Source organism: Pipra filicauda, unplaced genomic scaffold, assembly GCF_003945595.2.
Source record: "Pipra filicauda isolate LSUMZ 115617 unplaced genomic scaffold, ASM394559v2 scaffold272_size1030459_pilon, whole genome shotgun sequence".
In the NCBI taxonomy this organism is placed as follows: domain Eukaryota; kingdom Metazoa; phylum Chordata; class Aves; order Passeriformes; family Pipridae; genus Pipra; species Pipra filicauda.
In genome coordinates, this window is record NW_024104390.1 from 121,423 (window position 1) to 143,880 (window position 22,458).

General features: G+C 45.9%; 1 protein-coding gene across 3 annotated transcripts in view; it reads right to left on the reverse strand.

The window, feature by feature from the left end:
• Nucleotides 1–19,345, reverse strand: part of MORC2 (MORC family CW-type zinc finger 2) — a 48,926-nt gene extending 29,581 nt beyond the window's left edge. For all 3 annotated transcript variants that reach the window (XM_027730226.2, XM_027730228.2, XM_027730227.2), the window contains exons 1-5: nucleotides 19,204–19,345; nucleotides 12,904–12,957; nucleotides 12,489–12,523; nucleotides 11,507–11,575; nucleotides 616–706 (exon numbers count right to left, since the gene is read on the reverse strand). In XM_027730226.2, the coding sequence (XP_027586027.1) occupies nucleotides 616–706; nucleotides 11,507–11,575; nucleotides 12,489–12,523; nucleotides 12,904–12,957; nucleotides 19,204–19,271 (317 nt within the window). In that variant the 5' untranslated portion in view covers nucleotides 19,272–19,345. The remainder of the gene's footprint in view (nucleotides 1–615; nucleotides 707–11,506; nucleotides 11,576–12,488; nucleotides 12,524–12,903; nucleotides 12,958–19,203) is intronic.
• Between the last annotated feature and the right edge of the window lie 3,113 nt (nucleotides 19,346–22,458).

Below are 22,458 nucleotides of genomic sequence, written 5' to 3' on the forward strand. Positions count from 1 at the left end.
ATGCATATAATCAAGCCACACATGCCAGGACAAAGTAGAACAGAGTAAGCCATAAAGCTCTCTAACTTTTCCAAAGACACAGCAAGCATCTTCCTCTTTCCTAGCAAATCCCCTCCAGCAAGATTTCCTCCCCACCTCTGTTCCTCTGCACTTAATCCCATTCCTCCTCTCATTCCTTCCATCATTCCCCCTTTTCATGCTTTTGTTTGGTTTAAGAACAAAAAGAAACAGCTAAAGTCCATCTGCCTTGCACCAGACAACTTTCCTACTGAGAGGCTGCAACACTATTCTAATTTTATTACTTGGCTGTTGCAGGCAGGTTTTTCAGATTACGGTTTGGTTTCCAGCTCTTTCATTATTTTTCACTGGTTCTGACCTGCACCTTCTGTCTCACGCAAACACAGTGCCAAAATACTGTCATCAGCTGTGGACAGCCTTCTTGGCCACGGGAGAACCACAGCAGATGTTGACAGAGCTCCTGCCTTACCAAACCAGAGTTCATCTGCTTTTTTTTTCTGGAAAAAAAGATATACGCCTTCAAGCAAAAAATACATTAACCAACTACCTGGCTTCTGACCTCCCCAACCTCAGAAGGCTGGCTTTTGTTATACCTACGATTTCAAGCCATTCCCATACTGCCCAATTTGAGTGGACTCAGGTGATCGCTTGGCTGATTTACCAAACTGGATAACACTGGCAGCTTCATCTGCAACAAAAGACAGGGAACAAAAAGAGCTTATTTTAATGTACAGACACACACACACACATCTTTTAGATAAAGAAGGAAGATAACCACTTCACCAACTGGAAACAGCACAGAAAGACATGAAAGAGGACAAAAGCCCAAGCTGAAGTTCCATCCTGAAGCTGAACCACAGAGCCCTGTGAGGTGTGTGCTGCTCGAGGGCACTGACGTTATCAGAAACTTTCTACAGGTGGCATGATGCTGACAAAAAGAGTTTTTAAGTTTCAGCCTAGTCCAGTGTCCCATCTGAACTACATGAAGACATTTCTTTTTGAAAAAAAAAAAAAATCCACAAAAATGGTCTGTTTATGTCCACCACAGTTATCAATACTCATAAACCAAAACCTTGGGAAGTGGCAGCTCTGCTGCATCCCATGTCCCACTGACACCACACACTTGAGAGCACTGGTACTAGAGCATAAGTCAGGACTATAAAAAAGGTCAGGATCCAGAATAAACACTACTATTTCTTCACAGTGCTGAATTGAACACTTTGGTTAATTAAAGCACTAGTAAGACACAAGCTAACTTTGGCAGCAGATTGCTGGACCCCTAGCAGCAGGACAGCTGGGAGGAAAGGCAGCATGAGCAGGTCCCACAGCAATTAGTGGAGTATTTCATTAGCACAGGACAAAATGAAAGGACATGATGGCTTTACAGCTGAGAGGGTTTGTCATTTTTAGTTCCAGCCTTTCTACTTTCAAGGGATAAAGCCAAAATTTTAACATCATCTCTAGGACAGAATGATTCCTTTCCCTTCCCCCAAGAGATAGCAATCATTCCACCAGAGGGTTTACTGGGAGAAATGAAGTGCAATTCCAGAGACAAGGAACACAAAGTACCTTAACAGGAAGGCTAACAACAATTACAGCTCTCAAATGCATACACAAGCTGTGAGGGAGCACGGGACATCACTCACCCCACCACGCTGAGGGAGGCTGAGCCCATGGACTGGCTAGATTTCAGCACCCAGGAGACTCACTCAGGTTCACCAGCCATGACAGCCAGTTTTACAGTAAGATATTCAGTATTAACAGCATTGGTCTGACATGGTATCACTGAGCTGGTGTCAGAATGCCATTTTCAGTTGAAATCATATTCAGATTTAAAGCCGCAAATACAGGAGAGCAACTGTGCAAACCCCTCACTGTCTCAACTGCGGGTGTTCATAATGGAGCTCCGTAGCTATTCCAAAACCAACTTTGGACTGGATGAGGGTACCTCTGCCTTCCCTTCAGCCTACTGTAGTATTTTCTAGCCAAAGAAAACATTGGAATATCTTGTATGTGAGATCTGGGTAAAGATGTCCATGATGACATTATTATTATTATTATTATTATTATTATTATTATTATTATTATTATTATTACTACTACTACTACTATTACTACTACTACTACTACTCCTCCTACTACTACTACTACTCCTCCTCCTCTAACTACTATGACTGTGTTATTTTTAAAGCCTGGTCATGAAAGGGGATAGGGAATATTACTACTACTACTACTACTACTCCTCCTACTCCTACTCCTACTCCTACTCCTACTCCTACTCTAACTACTATGACTGTGTTATTTTTAAAGCCTGGTCATGAAAGGGGATAGGGAATATTCTAAGAAGAGAAGGACTACTGGAACCTTTTTGTTGTATAAACATTTTTCAATAACTAATTTTAAGAAACCTTCAGGAAGCTAAAAAAGTTAAAGAGTAATTATCCAAAGCATTTCCTCTTTTAGAAAAGGTGACCATATGGTTCATCACTCAATGCTGGGTGTCTGAAACTACTCTATAACGACTCTTCTTTCAGGGCAGAGAGATGAAGGCAGTGCTGAGCAGAGGGGACTGTGAGGGAGCACCTCTCTGCTCCAGACTGACTGTCTCTGGGAGAGATTTAATCTTTACATCCTCTAAAGAATCAAGATACAAATGAATTTTTTTCCAGCTCTTTTGAGTTAAGGCTCTGGAGGGAGTTTCACTTAAGGCTATTTTAGTCACAGTGGTTCTGTTCTGTCGTGTTTCAGAGCTACTAGATTAAAAAAAGGCAAACTCCCTGGCAAGAAAAAGGAGGAGAGGGGGGGATCTATGCCAAACAGACGAGAGAAAAACAAGTTGAAGAAATTCACTCAATATGGCAGATTTGATCTTCAGAGCCCAAGAAATCAAGGGCACATTGTCATAGGTTGAAACTGGCCCCTCTGAGAGGCTGGGGGGGCTCAGAGGTGTTTGGGTGCCAGGGCAGTGTTCCCTAGAGAGCCTATCACTGTCCATGTTGTTCGCTTCTGCTCAAAATCATATATCACAGCACCGGAAGCTGTTGGCAGTTCTATCTTGGTTGTTTTGCTGGCGGTGTCTGCTGCGGGTAGGTGGACAAGGTCAGGGGGCGGCTGGGCTCCCTCTCTCCCCCTCCGGGGGGAAGAGGGGAGCCCTGCGGCCCCCCTAACTCTGCCTAGGCCAGAGTTAGAGACAGCACTGGAATGAGTGCATGTTTGTGAGGGATGCGACTCACAAACAACTGGTAAGTGGGAGAGAGAGAGGCAGGCCCTGCGGCCAGGCCCTCTTCTTCTTTCCCCCCCACCTTTGCAGCCAAGTTGCGGAGGAGGGCTGTTTTCTGCCTCTCGCTGTTTAGTGAGAGTGGATGTGAGGCTCAGCATGGGAGCAGAGCCAAGTGGACGGGCCGGAGGAGGCTCGATTGCTAGGGAGAAAATCCCAGGCAAGAATTAGAGACGGACCCCCAGAGAGAGAGAGAGGGGCCTGGAGGATGTCTCTGCCGTGATCTAAAATGCAGGACAGTCGAAAACCCAAGGAGAAATCGACATTCCAGGACGTGGACACTTGATAAGCTAAACTACACTGCAGCAGCCTACAACCGAGGTATGAGAGAGAGAAATCACACAGCAGCAGAAGAGCAAGGACTCAAAGCTATCTTCTTAGACTTCATGAGGAGGAGAGACTGCAACAAACAACTGGAACTTGGTGAGGGGGGAGTGTTCAGGAGCCCAGAACACTCCCACAGCAAAAGACTGTGTTACGTATCAGCCTTGAAAAGCTGCTCCTGGACTAAAGTTAAAGAAGGGGCTTGAAAGGACTGACTGATAGAAATGTAATATATATATAGTTGCCTTTAGTTTGTATAGTATTTATTTGTGTAAATAAATGCATATACTTCCCCCTTCCCCTACAGAAGCCTCTAGCCTGAAAGGTTCTCTCCGGTGTTATGATAAATTTGTTGGGAAGGGGTGGGGGGAGCCTGGAAAATTGGATTTGGGATTTCTAATGTGGCTCAAACTGCCACAATTTTTGGTGCCGTGACTCGGATAATCTGACTGGCTGTGGGTAGAAAACATGAGACTTGTTGACATAACGAAGAGAAGCTTTCAGACATAACAAACTGTACCAGGGCTGATAAGGTAGAGCTTTAGTTAGAATGTAAGTGCTTGATATGGAGTTAAGTTCATAGTAATGTTGTGCTAATGTATAGTAGAAGGAGTTGTATTTCATTTTAGGTTATATGTTAGTTGAAGAGTATTGGAATTGTTGTGATATATGATTTTTCCCAGAAGCGGGGGGTGGAAGTAGAGTTGTGGTGGGGGAAAACAGTTTTCCCCCTGAAGTTATAAAATGGTAAACCCCCAGGGGGTGGAGACCCTTGGGGTTTGAGCCAATGAGCGCTTCTGCAAAATATAAACATATCACAAGCAGACTGGAAGAGCAGGTGATGTTGTTGTTGTTGTTGTAGTTGTTGTTGTTGAAGTGGCCATGTTGTAAAGCCATGAGGAGAAAGGGCAGGAGCCCCCTGGGGGGCTACAGGGACTTGGAACAGCACAAGGCTGGGCTAAGTACCTGTAGCTAGAAAGCTAAAGAAGTTTCCTCCACCGTGAGTGGGCAGACGGAGCAGCAGCAGAGACAGCAGCGGACGGAGAAAGTGGCAGAGAGCCAGAAGAGATAAGAACGAGCAGCAAACAGGCATTGCAGCCAAGGATGAGAGACACAGAGTTGACTGAAGAGAAAGAGAGCCAGCAGCAGAGAGAGCAGGACTAAGCTCTACAGACAGAGACAGAGTTTTGGGGTAAGAACTGAACCAAAAGACCCCAAACCCCTCTGAGACCTCCTAGAGAGAGGAGGATGATGGACTTTTAGTCTTGGAGTGCTACAGCACTGCAGGAAGGCGCTGAAAAGCTCAGAGAAGGAATGCGGAGGGGGTGACCTTGGCCCCCCCGCTGCTTGAGACAGAGCACAGAGCTCTGCAAAGGGGACTCGAATCCCCTGAAGATACGGACCGTCACAAAGACCCCTGAGCTTCGTTGATATGACTGTGGTGACACGACCGTTGTCCGGGTGAACCACGGATGAGAAGACCCTCGCTTGAAGACGAGTGGCCGAGAGGGCTTGGATACCCCCTCATGTGTACTGGCAGAGATCCAGCTACAGCTGCTGCATGGAAGAGAGAGAGATAGACTGCTACTCTGAAGAGAACGCTGCTCTGAGAGTGGAAAGGATCTTTTCCTTCTTCTCTCCTGGACTTTTATTTGGAAGGGAGAAGAGATCTGATCCATTGTAAATACTGTTATGTCATGGTAGAGATAGTTAAGATTGTATATAATGTATTGTAGGATTTATTTTGTACAGTCATTGTAATATATAACCCTTTCCCCCCATTTTGAGTCTCGTGTGGTGTCTGGAAAACCCATCTCACACTGGGTTGAGATGTGGGAGGGGGGCTTGGACTAGGGAACTAGATTTTGGAACTCTCAAACCATGACAGCACATATAAAACGATTCTTAATAAGGAACATCAGACCTCAGAGATGAAGAAATTGGTAGATGGAGTTGTCTAGTTCTGGAGCATTCCTGAAGTCAGACCTGGCTTCACCCTTTGAGGAAAGTCCTCTCATATCTCAAAGTTCTCCAGCTGAGAATATACCAAAGAAGGTCCTGACCTGAGCAGAGAAAATTATCCTTCCTACCTTCTCCACAAATTCATCTGCTATATTCATATTAGGTAGAGTACTTGCAGAGGACTCAACAGCATCCTCAAAAGATATCTCAGAGCCAAAGAATCTAATTCACGACGTAGGGGAAATCAGCCTAAAGCAAAGTTGAGCTTTCCTTGGAACAGGGGAAAAAAGGGAGAAGCTCCAAGGTTCTTTGTAACCACAACACAAGACACCAGCCCCATTGGGTGATGGTTGGAAACCACCAGTGATTAACAAATCACTTTGATACATGTTTCTGCAATTTATTTCAAAAATCTGTTAACTTGAGAGGAAATGTCAGTGTTAAAGATTACGGTTTAACCTTAAGGTTAAACAGACATTTTCCCCTGAGAAATGTGTAGACCGCTCCCCTGAAAATGGTCTCCAAGAGTCTCTGCCCACACACACAAGTGTGTACACACTCTAAAATGAAATCCCATTTACATTTAAACAGTGTTCCTCACCATTGTGAGCCTTGGATAAATAGTATTTTTAAAATACAAGATCTAATAAAGTAACCAAGACACTAGTACTTATTTAACTGCTTCCAGGAAAACAAAAACTGTTCTGAGCTTCCAAACTTCAAATATACAGTTTAAAAGAGCAAGAACTGACACATTTACTTCAATCTCTCAAAAAACAATGGAACGAGTCCTCTTAAAAAAGTATTACAAGCCAGCTGAGACAGGTGACTGGGATAAGTCCGCAAAGATTTACCCAGGCAAGTCACTGATGGTGACTGATCTGATTGCCTTCTGCAAGGCAGCCCTTTCTGTTTATGTGGAGAGCAGTGTGTATTGTTTGGCTGGACTTCAGCCAAATGGTCGACACAGATTTCCACAGCCTACTCCTGGACAAACTGGGGAGACACAGACCAGACAGGTCATATGCAAGACAAGAAGGGAACTCGCTCACAGATTGTGCTCAGAGGTGATCATCAGTGGTTTTCATTCTGGCTGGCAGCCTGTCACAAGTGGAGACCCCTGGGGATTGAAGCTGTGGCCCATGCTGCTCAACATCTCCATACAGGATCTGGATGATGGGATCAAAGGCACCCATATCAGCTTTGCTGATGGGGGTGAACTGGGCACATAGGGAAAGCTTTCTTAGAGACCTGGACAGGCTGGAATAGCGGGCAAGCAAGACTTGTCTGAAGTTCAAGGGAAGCATAAGGTCCTGCACCTGAGATGAAGTAACCCAAGAGCCCAGCACAGACTGGGATCTGCAGGGTGTGGGGAGCTGCCATGCTGGAAGGGCCTAAGAGGTCCTGCTGGACAACAAGCTGAGCATGATTGACCAGCGTCCCATGACAGCAAAACAGGCAAACAGGGACAGTATCCACAGGGACACTGCCACAAAGATGGAGATATGATCATCCCACTCAACTCCTTGCTTGTCAGGCCCCTCTGGCAGTACTGTGCCCAGTTCTGTCTCCTTAGTTCAGGAAGGACGCAGATAGACTGGACAAAGTGTGAAGGAGAAGGTGATCAGAGGGTTGGAGAGCCTGCCTTATGAGGAAAGCTAGATCTCCTTCCTGGAGAAGAGAGGGCCCAGGGGGAATCTCATCATAGTATTCCAGTACTTGAAGGGTATCTACAAAGGGGATGGAGGCTCCCTCTTCCCTAGGAGCCACATGGAAAAAACAAAATGCAACAGTACAAGTTGCACTGCGAGAGGTTTCTTCTTAATGTAAATAAGGAATTTTTTAGACATCAATCAATCAACCCCTGGAACAACTCCCCAGTGATGTGGTAAAGTCTCCATCGCTGGAGGGACAGGGTGCTAAATCATCTCCTCCCTTTCCCATGAAAGGGAGCAGATGATCTTTGAGGTCCTTTTCAACCTGAGTTGTTCCATGATTCTAAAATGCAAGTTGTAGACTTCTTTTTCTTCAATCGCTTAAGAACATTACAGATCACTTCCTAAATTAGTTGTTACACTTTTTCAACCTACAAGTTGACTCACTGAATCATTCAACCTGTATTTTGATTCACTGAATTCATGAAGCACCTTCAGAGCCAGGCAGCAGGTAAAATTCTCAAGCCCAAGTATCCTCAGTAGTGATTCCACTGAAAATCTGGGAAATGCTGACCTCAGACGGGTTGCATGAGAACTGTTGTTCAGATTTCTAATGGACTCCTATCTAGTCCCTTATGAAAAAGCCAAACTTCTGGGCTAGTACTATTACCCTCTCTGTCAGGGCCGGGGGGTGTTTACACTGGATATTAGGAAAAAGTTATTCCCCTAGATGGTGACTGGGCAATGAACAGGCTTCCCAGGGCAGTGGTCACAGCACCAAGCCTAAGAGAGCTCAAAGAGCATTTGGATAACACTCCCAGACACATGATGGGATTTTGGGGTTGTCCTGTGCAGGGCCAGGAGCTGGCCTTGATGATTCCTGTGGGTTCCTTCCAACCTGGGATATTCTATAATTCTGATATCTCCCTGTGGGACATGATGGTTCTTTTGAAAAGAGCTGTCCTGTGGCATCACTGAATCTTCAGACCTTTTGATAACTCATGACTCTACAGTATGAGATGTCTGCAGCTTGAGTACAAATGTATTTTGATCTTCAGACCACACAACCCAGAGTGATCATTAAGAGAGCCAATGCAGCAAGTACTCAATGCAACTTGAATCACTTGACAAACACTCCTCGTTTTTAGAAATGAGAAGCTGTCATTTGGCTTGCTAATCAGGAGCCATCAGACAGAGCACTCAAATCTGGCCAACTGCCTCACTCTGTTTTCAGAGCTTGCCAAAGAAATCTAGAAATGTCCAACACAGAACAAGACCAATGAGAACAGCAATAGAGTAATACAGAGAACGTGTTAATGGAATGTTCAGAGCCTTCAGCTTTTCCCTCTGTGTAGAAGGGCCCAGAGGCACTCATCCTCCCCAGATGGTGCCTCATCAAGCCTTCCAAGCTGTCCTCTCAGCGTACTTGGGAAGATCCCATGGGTTCCAACACACACAATGGCAAGTCACAGAGTTATTCTTTTTAGCATGTCAGCTTTACCTAGGATAAAAATAATTCTTAATTAAAGGTATCATGCACAAAAATAAAACACTCCCAAGTTCTATGATTTCTGTTGAAGGAAGGTCTGTATGAAAGGAGAAAAGCCCAATAAAAGGTCTTCTGCTGACATCTCCTAAAGTCATCTGAGATGGATCAAGGAGATCTTCAGGATGCCATTAAAACTGGCAGGTCTGCATTATGAGAAACTGAAGTTCAGATCCCTACAGTCAGGGATGGAACCAAAGAGAGTCAGGAACCAAAGGGAGCTTGGATTAAAGACTCTCCTCAGCTGCTTCTGTTCATGCTGACAGACTGTCCACGCTGTCTGTGCAGCACATGGAGCTTCCACCCAGCTGCCCTTAGTCAAGTGACTTTCAAATGCTCATCAAGCCTTAAGGTGAATGCCCAGTGCTGAAGCCGTGAAGATGTGATCAGAGTTAGACTGTGCATCAAACAATATATCTGAGACTACAGAAAATTAAGAAAGGCTTTCTTGAAAGCTCTAAATGACACTGCATACTGATTTTACATTCTGAAAAGTGATGTCCTGGAAAGGGGCAAAGGTAACTTTACAGCCTAGGTAAAATTAAAAAAAATAGTATCTAAAAAAAACAAATATAGTATTTTTTTTTCAGACACGGAATGAACCCAAATTTGATGCAAGCATCAAGACAGTCAAAGGACATGAATTACATGGTATTTGCTGTATCTGATGCATAGTGCTGTGAAATACCACTACAACCCATAGTAGCTGCCAATCTGCTTTACTGAGTATCTCAGATTAACAGTCAGGATAAAATCCTTCAACATTTAGCTGAAAGATCAGTCAAAAGAAGCAACTTAACACATAGCCAATACTTAAATCCCACTTTGTCACAAAACCAGCAATACGAAAGCAACGACAGTGTAAAAGCTGTCATGAAACTTGGTGGCACTAGAACAGACATCTGCCACCTTCCAGAGACAAACAGGTAGTTTTCAAGACAGGCAGAAAAAATTTGTATTTCCTCTCCCTGATACAAGGGCTTGCAGGAAGGCCATAGTTCAGTCTCGGAGCCTTTTTTATAGATGAGGTTTTATTGCTTCCTTCAGTTCCACGGGTGGTGGAAAAGTACTCTCAGAAGACCTGTCTAGCATTCCTAATTGTATTTCTAAGAATATACAGAAGGTACCTAAGAGTTCAAACAAATTCTTTCATGGAGGTCACAAATCTGTGTATGCACTAACAAATGTGTATGCATCTTGTGTGCACTAACAAATGGAATGAAACGTCTTGTATCTGTGCTAAGAGTTCAGTCTCTCCATACTAGCCTGCATGGGGCTATGGTTTTGGATTTGTGCTTAAAAGAGTGTTGCTAATACAGCAGTGTTTTCATTAGTGCTGAGCAGAGCTTACACAACATCAAAGCCTCTCCTGCTCCTCACACCGCCCCACGAGCAAGTAGGCTGGGGTGCACAAGTTGTTGGGAGGGGACAAAGCAGGGATAGCTGACCCCACCTGACCCAAGGGATATTCCAGACCATATCACAGAATCCCAGAATGGTTTGGATTAGAAGTGACCTTTAAAGACCATCTCGTTTCAACCACCCTGTCATAGGCAGGGACACCTTCCACTAGACCAGGTTGCTCCAGGCCTCATGAAACGGGGTGCAATGTTCAGCAGATAAAGCTGGGGAAGAGGAAGGGAGCATGTTTGGTGTTATGGCACTCTCCTTCCCAAGGCACCGTTACGCATGATGGAGCCCTGCTCTCCTGGGGATGGCAAACACCTGTCTGCCCATGGGAAGTGGGGAATGAATTCCTTGGTTTGCTTTGCTTGTGTGCACAGCTTTTGCTTTCCCTACTAAACTGTCTTTATCTCAACCCACGAGTTTCCTCACTTTTTACCCTTCCGACTCTCTCCATCACCCCACAGGAGGAGGAGTGAGCTGTTTGGGGCTGAGTTGCCAGCTGGGGTTAAACTATAACAATATCACAAGAGGAACTTAAAGTACTGAGGGATCGGAACAAAAATGCTAGTTGCTGCTTATTCACCCACCTCCCTTGCCTTCTTCAAAACCTCCCAATTTCACCCAGCTTTTCTGTCCCGTGGAGAACTCCTCACAGGACGATTTACCAGTCCCCAAGACTGAAAGAAGGTGGTGTGGGTTGACAGTAAGCTTATTGATGCCCAAGCAAAGCAGGAGAGCTTTTAGGTTTCTCCTGCTAGATATAATACAGATTTATATAAATCCTTATAACAAGACAGAAGTACATGTTATATTCTTCTTATATTCCTAAGATTTTATATTGTCCAGTATTGATCTCCGTCACAATGCTAATGATGAAACAACGGCAAAGTGCTTTCAAAGCTGAGTCTTCAATTTCCGCCGTGACACACCTGACTAGAACTGAGATACACTGACCACCTGGCAGCCATGGATGAGGAAAAGGCTTATGCCCATCAAAGCTTGTGCTTGTTCCCCATCTGGCTACACTATTCTCCCTTCAGCCCTAAGGCCAATTTCAGTGTGCTGGAAAACTACAGGCCAGGCTGACCCAACTCTATAATGCAGCAAAACAATTTTCTTTTGACCAGATTAGTTTTCTGCAACTGAAGAGGTGAACAGTTTTATATATAACATGGTACAAAAGAATCAGTGCAGAGGCAGGAACACACATACAGGCATGAAACACGCTCTTTTCAACAGAACTAAGATGTTAATTCAGCCTAAGACAGAACATGAAACCTCAGCTTGCAAATGCAAGTGTAATTTCCTGTCACTTACTTGAATCCATTCCTGTTCCATCATCCAAAAAACATAGCATGAATCCACCTCGTAGGTCCTCTCGTTGCTCTGCAAGAGAAAGGTCATTCACTGCTCCCACAAGCTAAAGTTCCATAAAATGGGATTGGTGTTAACAACAAAAGTAACACAACAAATAGGACTTTTACAACACCAATATGGCTAAGCTGTAAGAAAGAGCACCAGATTTTTGTTACAGAATGACTAAAGAACTTCTGCACTTTATACCGTATGTAACTATGTGCTACAAGAGCGTACTGTGATAGCTGATTTCTTAAGCACTCAGTAAAAACTGCAACTCACTTCACCTGACCTCAGGTGAAGGCTGACCTAAAGTGCTTCCCCGAGGTATTTGTAAAAGTACTCCGTTTTGAAAGACAACAGGCACCGGGGCACAGGAGAAATGGTAGAAAACTAGAATCATTTACATTGGAAAAGATCCTGGAGATCATCAAGTCCAACCAAAAACCTAACATGGTCAGACGGTGACTCCACCACTACCCTGGGCAGCCTGTCAGTGACCATCCCGTCAGTGAAGAAATTTTCCCTAGTATCCAATCTAAACATCCCCTGGCACAACTCGAGGCTATTTCCTCTTGTTCCTATCACTTGTTACCTAGAAAAAGAGCACAACACCCACCTGCTTCCACCCTCCTGTCAGGGAGTTGTAGACAGCCAGAAGGTCCCCCCTGAAACTCCTTTTCTCCCGGCTGAGCTTCTCCAGCTCCCTCAGCTCCTCCTCACCAGACTTGTGCTCCAGACCCTTCCCCAGGGTCATGTTCCCTGGACATGCTTCAGCCCCTCAATGCCTTTCTTGTCGTGAGGGGCCCAAAACTGACCCCAGGATTGGGGCATAAACACCCTCACTCTTATTCTATCAAGGACAGCACACATTTGCAGCCTAAATCCAAGTTAACTACTGACTTAATTGCTGACATGCAAGGAAGCAGTAGGAGTGACTTACCAGTATAAATGTCTATTCTCGTGGCATCTGCATCTCTACAAAGCAATAAAAACACAACTGTTATTCAAATGTCAAAGAGAAACTAAACCAAAATCCAGGCACATGTAATCATTTCCAAAATAGCTGGCTGCACACATCAAAGTCTGCAGAGGCCCCACAGCCAGCACTGATAGAAAATTAAAAGACATATTTTCCTACTTTTTGCCTACTTGAACTCAAACGCCAGCACAAGACATTGCTGGCACACAACCAGATCTGGTGACAGGGAGTATCACTGGCTTTTTAACAGAAGTCATATTTTGTATTTTTTATAAAGTCTATTAGAAGTGAAAATTCCTCAAGATCAACTAATAGACAGGTGAATTAAATCTCAACCAAAGTTACCTTTGGGAATTACATAGTCTCAGGTACGTACCTGGCATTATCTACAAGTTCAGCAAGGGCACCAAACAAGAACTCATGGGTAGTTCTGGAACAAAACACAGAAATCAGCAGGGTTACAGCAACACTTAAAAAGAGAGACCTTTAAATAAACAAGAATCTCAACCACATTTTAAACAAATCCAATCAAATGTCTACCACACTGTGGTCTGGCTGACAGCAGGCTAGGAATGAGCAATTTAGTGCCTCCCAGAGGCAGCCAGGCAGAAGCCAGGCTGCCCCAAACTGCAGCTCAATATGGTCTAAAATATACGGCAGGTACGCAGACACAGCAGAGAAAATGATGGACCCAATGAACCAGCCTATGACACTGACAATAATTCATGGCAATCCTTACTCACATCGACAGGTCTTTTTAGAGCAACTAAACACTGCCTATATGTAAACACAGACAAGTGAGGGTTATCACACAATCACAGAATGGTTTGGGTTGGAAGGGACCTGAAGGCTCATCTCATTCCAATCCCCCTGCCATGGGCATGCACACTTTCCATTAGATCAGATTGCTCCAAGCCCCATCCAGCCTTGCCTTGAACACTTTCAGGTATGGGGTAGCCACAGCTGCTCTGGGCAACAAGACATGGACAACATTATGCACAAGGTCGGTCTCCCCCATGTACACAGTCTCATCGTAAAAGTTATTTCTGACAGGAAAAAGCTTCGGGATCCTGGGAGACTTTCAATAGCTGCAACTGCTGCTAATCCAGACAAGGAGTCTTCTAACACCACTGTACCACAACGCCTTCCCAACTCCATGCTAAAATCACGAACCCAGCTACCACTTCAGCACAATCTCAAGAGCCATGTTTAGTTTCCAGCCTCTTAACTGCCATCTCTTAGAAGCAGCACCTATTTGGAAGCCATTAGTTATGTGCCTCAACACTGAAGGAAGATACATGGTGAGAAACCTTAAGGAGCTAATAAAAATCATTACAATATATTGTCTGCCAACATAAATGCTGTATCTCCACTTAGTGCCCAAACTGGCAACTTGGCTTCAAAATCCAACATTATTTCAAATGTAGATGAGCCTTATTGACCACAATATTAACAGCAGCTGTAAGACCTGGAAAAACAGCTGCTGGGATTTGTTGCTCCTCTAAGATGTTTGATGGAGAGATCAAGGCCTCAGAAACTGGTTTTATCAATGTGTTTCAGTTTGCACAAAACCCTCACAACCTGTTCTCACCACTACCCAAAAAGGCCAACAGGTGACTAAACAGAAGACACCTATTCCTATTTTCAGCTTTCCAAGAACAGACAGATAGGTACTTCCCACATATAAAATATATATATAGCAGTCCACACTGCTAATAACCACAAAAGAAGCTTTCGTATCCATCTTCAGTGTCATGACACCAAACCTACCAACTCAAGCTCCAGTCAGAGGTAAAACATATCAGCCTTCAAAGTTATCACTAGGACCATGGGAATGGAGATTTCCATCTTTGCAAGCTCCCACTTGCCCATGCAGAGACAAGACAGATGGGAATAGTGTTTAGAAGACTATCTATCCAATCAGAAAGCTTCTACAGAAATGCAATCCTGCTGTTTTTTCCTTTGAGCAAGATTTCCTGCTGTCCTGGTTTCAGCAGGGTAGAGTTAATTTTCTTCTCAGTAGCTGTTACAGTGCTGTGTTTTGGATGTAGCGCGAGAATAACATACTGATGTTTTGACCGGTGCCAAGCCATGAGTACCGTAAGTCAAAGACTTTTCAGTGTCCCAAGCTCTGCTAGTCAGCTGTGCAAGCTGACCCAAAACAGACAGAGGAATATTCCATACCACAGAATGTCCTGTTCAGTGTATAAACCGGGGGAAGTTGGCCAGGAGAGGCCAATCACTGCTGGGAGACAGGCTGGGCACAGGTCAGTGGAGGCTGAGCAATTGTATTGGGCATCACTTGACCTTCTTGAACTTTATTCCTCTTTCTTATTATTACCATATCTTACTTTACTTCAATTTTTGAACTGTTCTTAGGTTAGCTCATGGGTTTTAACCTTTTTCTAATTCACCTCCCCGTTCCACTGGGGTGGTGAAAGAGAAGGTGTGTGGGACAATCACAGATTTCAAGCACTCTCGAGTTTACAAGCACCTATTCAGCTCCACAAATCAACATCCCAGAAGTTTATTTAGGAAGTAACCCATAAGCAAGCGGATGCTTTAGCATTAGTAACTACGCTTCATTAGCAGCCTCTAGTCCACAACTTAAAGAATACTTCAAAGTAAGTAAATCATAGAACCATAGAATCAGCTGGGTTGGAAGGGACTTCTGAGATCATCAAGTCTAACCCTTGGTCCACTACCGCCGTGGTTACTAGACCATGGCACTAAGTGCCACATCCAGTCTCAGATGCAAATAAGATACAAGTAAGGATTTCCAAAGAAAGATGCTGGAACAAAACAGCGGAACACAGCTGTAGGTGGTAAGAGAGGCAAGAAAACATCTCCATGTAGCCTGACACCGTACTGAACTTGAAAATCTTCCAAAACTGCAACCTCTCCTGCTGACGAAGGGAAACAATGCTACAAGCAAGTGAAATTCACTCCAGTTATTTATCACTAATAAAAATGAATATATAGTATAAAAATATTCTGTTCAGCTTGTGAATCTCAACACACTTGTCAGTATCTAACTAAAGTCACATGAAGTGCTTTGGCCTGGTTCAATCAACTAATCTTTAACAAACCCCATGGTCTTGTCTTATAGTCAAGAGTGCCTCAAATACTTCATACCCAGCATGATCGACTAATGATAATTTCTCCCACCTCCCAGAAAAACTTTGGGATTGCTTAGCTTGCGACACAAGTTTAAAAAACACAAGGCAAGCTGTTGGCAAAATGAAGTCTTATCAAGTAACTTGGAAATATCTGAGCATAAGTAGACATGCATCATCAGAGGCAACAGCAACCAGCATCAGAGCATTTGAAATACAACTATTACTGGTCATACAACAGATGAAACAACACATGGAAGAGAGGGAAGTGTTATCAAAATCCAGAGTCTCAGCAACAGCTCATCTTTGGCAGGCAGACTGGCTCGGACTTTCCCAAAACTTCTGTTTGAGTCAGTTTCACTCAGGAGCACAGGCTTGACAAGGAACAAACAGGTAGTCCAACGCTGCTGATTTACTGAAACATAGGTTACAAAAGGTCAAGTCAGACTGTTCTAGAACATGACCAGCTTTGAACATCTCTACAAACAATCATTTGGAGTAACGTGCCGAGGGAATCTAAGCTTGTTTTGTGAGCGGTTCCTACAGGATCATCCCTTTTTGAACCCAGTTCGACTCCGGACCCTGCATAATCAGACAAGTACCTAATTACTAATGACAGACGTAAGACTTCAATTTTGTTCTAAAGGTGGTCACATCTGGGAAAACGTGGGGGGGTTTTGGCATGTGTGTTGGGAAAAAGAGCTATCCTCTTAGTACTCTGCACTCCTTTTCAGGCCAGAACGGAAAACAAGCACAAGAAGAAATAGAGTTTGGAGGGTGGGGAAATGTTTGTAGTCTATTATTACCAGTTTTCTTCAAGTCCACCATTCAGTCATCTTGAAGTCTGTCTATTTGTACTCAATGGGACAAGTCTAGTTACAGGAAACCACTAAGTTCCATCACAAGCTAAAGGCTACCTACTGCTAGAAGACAATTTCAATGTTTGACTTTTAACGAACACCTTCAAATGTTTATAACAAATATTCAAACTATACAGACATAAGTTGTTTGGGCTCAGGTGTGGTTTTGGGATCATCTCAATGAATTACTTTGGATGGATCTTAAAGTAAAAGCATTTAATTCTTAAGGAAAACCAATGTGAAGGCGAGCAGATGGCTCTGGGAAGTCGTAAACATAACGCATGGGTAATTTTCACGTGCTTATGTACAGTAGTTTTCTTTCTAGGATCCAAAAGGACTTTCACACAGAATCATAAGGGTTGGAAAAGACCTTTAAAGGTCATCCAGTCCAACATCCCTGCCATAAGCAGAGACACCTTCCACTAGACCAGGTTGCTCCAAGCCCCATCAAACCTGGCCTTGGACGCTTCCAGGGATGGGGCAGCCACAGCTTATCCGGCCAATCCGTGCCAGGGCCTCACCATCATCACAGGGAAGAACTTCTTCCTGGTATCTAGTCTAAATCTACACTCTTCTAGTTTAAAACTGCTACCCTCTGTCCTGTTGCTACAGGACCTTCTAAAAAGTCTGTCCCCATTCACCTATTCATCAAATAAAGCACCTGGAAAACCATAGTGGTGCTTCTATTTAAAAAAAAAAAAGGCAACTGAAGTGATTCATATACATGCTGTGAACCTTGCCATCAGACATGGAAGCATTAAACAGCTATTGGAAAGATCTGCTGCAAGTCCTCAAGCTCAGAGACCAGATCAACAGTCTCCTATAAAGCACTTCAGACTGAGTGTTCTGGGTTAGACTTAACAAAACCTTTCCTAAAGGTCTTACAAATGGAGAAAAAAAAAAAGTCATGGTTTCCCTCTGCACCCTAGCAGCTAGACAGCTGGTCTTTAACTCCAATTTAAAGAACTTCTGTCTCCTTGACTATTAGAACACTTTTAGCACTGAGAATTTATATGAGATGGGATGGTCTTCCTTGGCAAGAGAGAACAGTCCAAAAGACCAGTCTCTTCTATGAAAAGTCCTATGCTGGTTTTGGGCTGTTTTGAGGTATGACTGTTTTTTTTTTTTTGGTCATTGTTTTATTGGAAGAGCACAAAGGTTGTTTGCCATGGCTTGGTTTGGAGTTTTGGTTTTAAATTACTTCCATTGTTTCCATTCCCATTCTTAGGGAAGCATTTGGTTTATGCACTGATTCCCATAATCTCAGAAGGCTCTTTGCTCATGATGGACAAGAAGCCCCAGCTTTGTCTTATCCAAGACTCAGCTCCCAGCTCCTCCCAACAATTTGGTCATGCGGGTATCACTGTAGACATGCAGCACACCGCAAGCAGACCAGGCAGCATAAGCACGGTGGCAACATGAAGTAGCTTTAATATACTTGAGGACAGCATCAACACCTCAGTCTTTTCTGCAGCACAGATGTTATCTTCTTAAAAAGACATAGTTCCGGAGTTCTGAAGGCAAACAAACTGCTGACTGAGTTCTGCCATGCGGTCTTCTAATCCATAAAAAAGACTGTCTTCTGCAGCTGGGCACCAGAATTTCACAAATCAACAACAGCACTAGAGCATGACTCAGTATTGTCCACCTTCAGGCACCAAAGTGTTCACTCTCCACCAGCTGGGCCAGAGAGCAAGGCCACAGGACACAGAGTCAAGGGTGACATGGAGCTGTTACTAGGTTTATTCTCCTGTGCAACAGCCCTTTGCTTTTCTGATTATGAAAAGAAATGGATCATATGCTCTTGGCATACATAAGGGAGATTAGTCTTGGCTGCTCTTGCAGATGTATCTTGTTTACCAACAGAACCAGAGAGATCTACTTTGAAATCAAGTCGCTTGTGTCTCCGTGCCATCTTTAGACTGCTGCAAACTGCTGTGGTCCTTCACGCATTGAAAAGGGAAGCAAAAAGATAAACTTGCGCTCCACTTCTTCTATCGATGGATAACACTAAGAGTCAGCTCTTCTGCAGAACATCAGCGGACAATCTTAGGCCGGTGACCAACTAATCAAAATGAAGTAATGCCAAATATGGTTCGACACTGTTCTTCCGGGCCAGTTCAGGAAGAACAAGCATTTTCTTTCATCTCTTCTGTACGTGGCAACTGCAAGGCTTAGGAGGGGCAGGCAGGTTTCAACAGGTGCCTGACCCCACTAAGCACTGTTTGCTGGTGATGCTTCCCATTTTCTAGGCAGGTACTCAGAAGAACCTCATTTTAAACAAGGGCTTTGCCTCTTCTCAGGATGTGTTATTTTTGAGGGATTCACTGATGACATGCAAAAATCTGATTGGAAGAAGACTGTCATATTCCTGTTGAAAATAAACCTGCACAACACAAGTGGGCACGCACGAAGCCAGACGCCAAAGCAGAATGGCGGGCAGCACAGCGGCGCACGCGCTGCTCTGCAGAGGCGCGGCCACGGGGGTCCGAGTGCCCCCTCCGTTCCCCCCGAGCCTACCGTCCCCACACACCGGCTCTCCATGACCCACGGACCCGCCTGCGGTGCGACAGCCAGGCCTGGGGCAGGGAGACCACTCTCCCCGTCGGCCCGCGTGGCTTCGGCCGGGCGCCCCGCGCTGACCCGTCGCCCCAAGCAGGCCAGGTGTCGTGGGCCCGCCCCGCCGCAGCCGCTACTCACGAGTTGGTGTGCAGGTACTCGAAGGTGAGCTGGGCTCGGTTCAGGCTGCTGTAATTGCCCAGGGACATGACGGCGGCCGTCACCGGGGCCAGGCTCGGGCCCGCGCCGCGTGCGCCGGCGGCCGCGCGCGCCTCGAGGCCTCCCCGCCCCCTGCCGGTCACAGCCCCCGCAGGGCGGCTGGCGCTGCGCTGTGCCGCGTTGTGCCGCCCCGCGCTGCCCCCGCCGCTGCTCCCGCGCGCCCCCGGCCCCGGGCCGGCCCCGCTTTGTCTCCGCCGCGCCGCGATCGCACCCGGCGCTGCCGCAACGGCCCCCGCGGGGGCGGGGCCACGCGGCGGCTACCCATTGGCCGGGCCGCGGCACGTGACGGGAGGGTCCCAGCGCGGCCAATGCGGGCTCTGCGCCGCCGCGTGACGGGCGCGCGCGGCCGGGAGGGAGCGGCGGCGGTGGTGAGTGCGCGGTGAGTGCGCGGTGAGCGCGCGGTGAGCGAACGGTGAGCGCGGCCGCCTCGGGACCCCCGTGGAGCTCCCCCCCGCCCCGTAACATCCCCCCGGGACCCCAGGGGGACTCCTTCCCCAGGCTCCGCCCCGACGGCAGCCGCCGAGCGCCTCAGCGCCGCGGGAGCGGCCGCTGCGGCTTCCCCAGGACGGCCAGGCCGGAGGCCGCGCGGAGTGGCCGCCCGGTAGCGTGAATCACGTCCGGCCCTGGGCGAACGCGCCGGAGCGGGGCGGCCCCAGCGCCGCGGGGCCGACGAGGAGAGGGGGGTGCACCAGCTGACGGTGACTGTAGAGTGCCGCAGCGGAGCGGGGTAGGCCCCTCGGCCCCAGACGGTGGGAGCGGCTCCGGAACGCAGCTGGACGGGAGGATCCCGCCGCTGAACTCCTCCGGAGTCTCCGCACGGAGCTCGGCGGGTGCCGACCCTGCGGTGTTGGTGAAGGCTCCGAGAAGTCACCGAGGAGAAGCGCCTGAACGTGCCCGTACTTAGGAAAAACATTAATATAGACGCTATATAAAATCATTCTTGCTTCAATCCTGTGTCTTTCGTTCATCTTGAAACGCCAAGGGATTGAGCTCAAGAGCTGTCTTCCCTGTGCCCTGCACACACCTTGTGCCCCCAAACCACAGCCCAAACCCAGAAGCCCTGAAGGCCAGGAGTACTTTGCTGAACACTTGAGTTGTGCCATGGAATAACACACCCCACTTTCCTTCTGAAATGGACACTGAAACAGGATGGCTGCATCTCCCGTGTCTTGGATAATAGGAATCTGAACTAAAGATACAAAATCTGAAGGAATGCAGTCTGTGCAGAAACTGATGTGGCGTATTCCTTCTTGAAGAACGTCCAGCAAGAATGAAACATGTAAGATTGCAGGTTTTAAAAGAATAAACATTATTTGATTATTTGTAGGACATCGCAGGGGAAAGGTAAAGGTTTCATAAAAGAAAAAAGCACTTTAATTTTATCTGGGGATTTTCCAGCAATAAAATCTAATCCATTAGGAAAGAAAAAAAATATGGGTGTTGGGATTATTCAACCTGGGGAAGAGAAGGATATGAGATGACATTAGTTCAGCCTTTCAGTATTTGCAGGGACACCAATGGAGCTGGAGAGGGACTTTGGACAAGGGGAATGGCTTTAAACTGGAGGAGGGTAGGTTAGATTAAATATTAGGAAGACATAGTCCCCTGTGAGGGTGGTGAGGCTCTGGCACAGGTCGCCCAGAGAAGCTGTGGCTGCCCCATCCCCGGAAGTGTCCAAGGCCATGTTGGATGAGGCTTGGAGCAACCTGGTCTAGTGGAAGGTGTCCCTGCCCAGGGCAGGGGGGTGGAATGAGATGAGTTTTAAGGTCCCTTCCAACCCAGTCCATGATTCTGTGGTATCCGAGCTATCTGGTGAAAAGTCAAATTTAAATCTGTTAATCATGATTGGTGAATGACTAAAACCTGAGTTTCATATTTGAGGTTTTTGCCCCTCATCCCCAGTGGAGTGTGAGCCTGCGCTGCCAAGTCTGCAGCTTTGGCCTGAGAACTTCACTTCTCAGTGCAGCATTTAGTTCTGTTCATTCTCAGTTTAGCCCATTCACATCTAAAGATTCCTTCAGGCCAGGAAGTTATGTCCTTCCTGCTGACAGGAATTTCTCTGTATGTTCTTGTGTAAGCATCAAAAAAATCACTGCGTACGTGCATGCAGTGGCTCTTTTAGGCCTTATCTCTGGAAAGCTGCACGCAGCAGGACATCAAAGCTGCATGAAAGAATTGGGAAAATTACTGGCAAGAACTGTACTTACGTGTCATTAGGTTTATGACATGAGTCTTTTAAGGATTGTAGTAGCATCATCTGTTGTGCTCAGCTTTTATTCTGTCACATTGCAGTCAATATAAGCAGCAGATGTTCAAAAGCAATGTAAATCCCATCAGTGTAAGGGCAAAGTAGTTACCTAGATACATGTTCCTGAGGAACATGAACCTGAACTTATGCATCTCATCAGCCTTGTCCTCTTAGGTGCTCTAAGCATCTCTGTTCCTAGCATCATCTTACCTTCAGGGAGGAACTAGTGTTCCTTTCCTGACACTGGAGAGGTTGACGACATCGTCCTGGTACTGCAGTGCTGTGGAACAGAGCAGTTGGGCACCTTCTTGCTGCTCCTGTGAGATCTGACCTGTTCCAAGGGAGGGCTGGCTGGATGCCAGTCCTTTTCATCTGTCCCTTGGGAGAAGACCAGTACTTGGCAGTTCCATTTCATTTTGCCAGTCCCAGGCAGGAAATTGCTCATTTTCATTCCGCCGTTTGGTGGTGGTGAATTCCACGTCTTTTTTATTTTCTTGACAAAAGTGAAATGAAAATTAAATTCTTACACTTTCCATAGCTGTTCTGCAGTAGGTTTCAGGCATGCTACTGACTTCTGCTCTTTGATCTCTTTTGCCCAAGTCTGGAAAGGATTGTATCTTTGTTACCTGGCTCTCTGAGCTGCCAGATTTTGTTCCACGATGTAGTGAAATGAATTTACATTTTGCAAAGCAGCATTTGGATCACACCAAAGCTCTGCCTTGGCCATGGCAGAGCTATGCTTTGGTAGGAACCTCTCTGTCTGGGGATGGAGAGATAATAGGCTTGTTTGGCCTATGTGCTGCTGCTGCTGCAAACTGCTGAATTCCTCAGTATTTTGGAGATGGAAGTCTTCCTACTGCAAATTCACATTTATCCTCTTTTGGGGCAGCACTTTTATGTTGGAAACTCTCTCCCCAAACTTTGTTTAA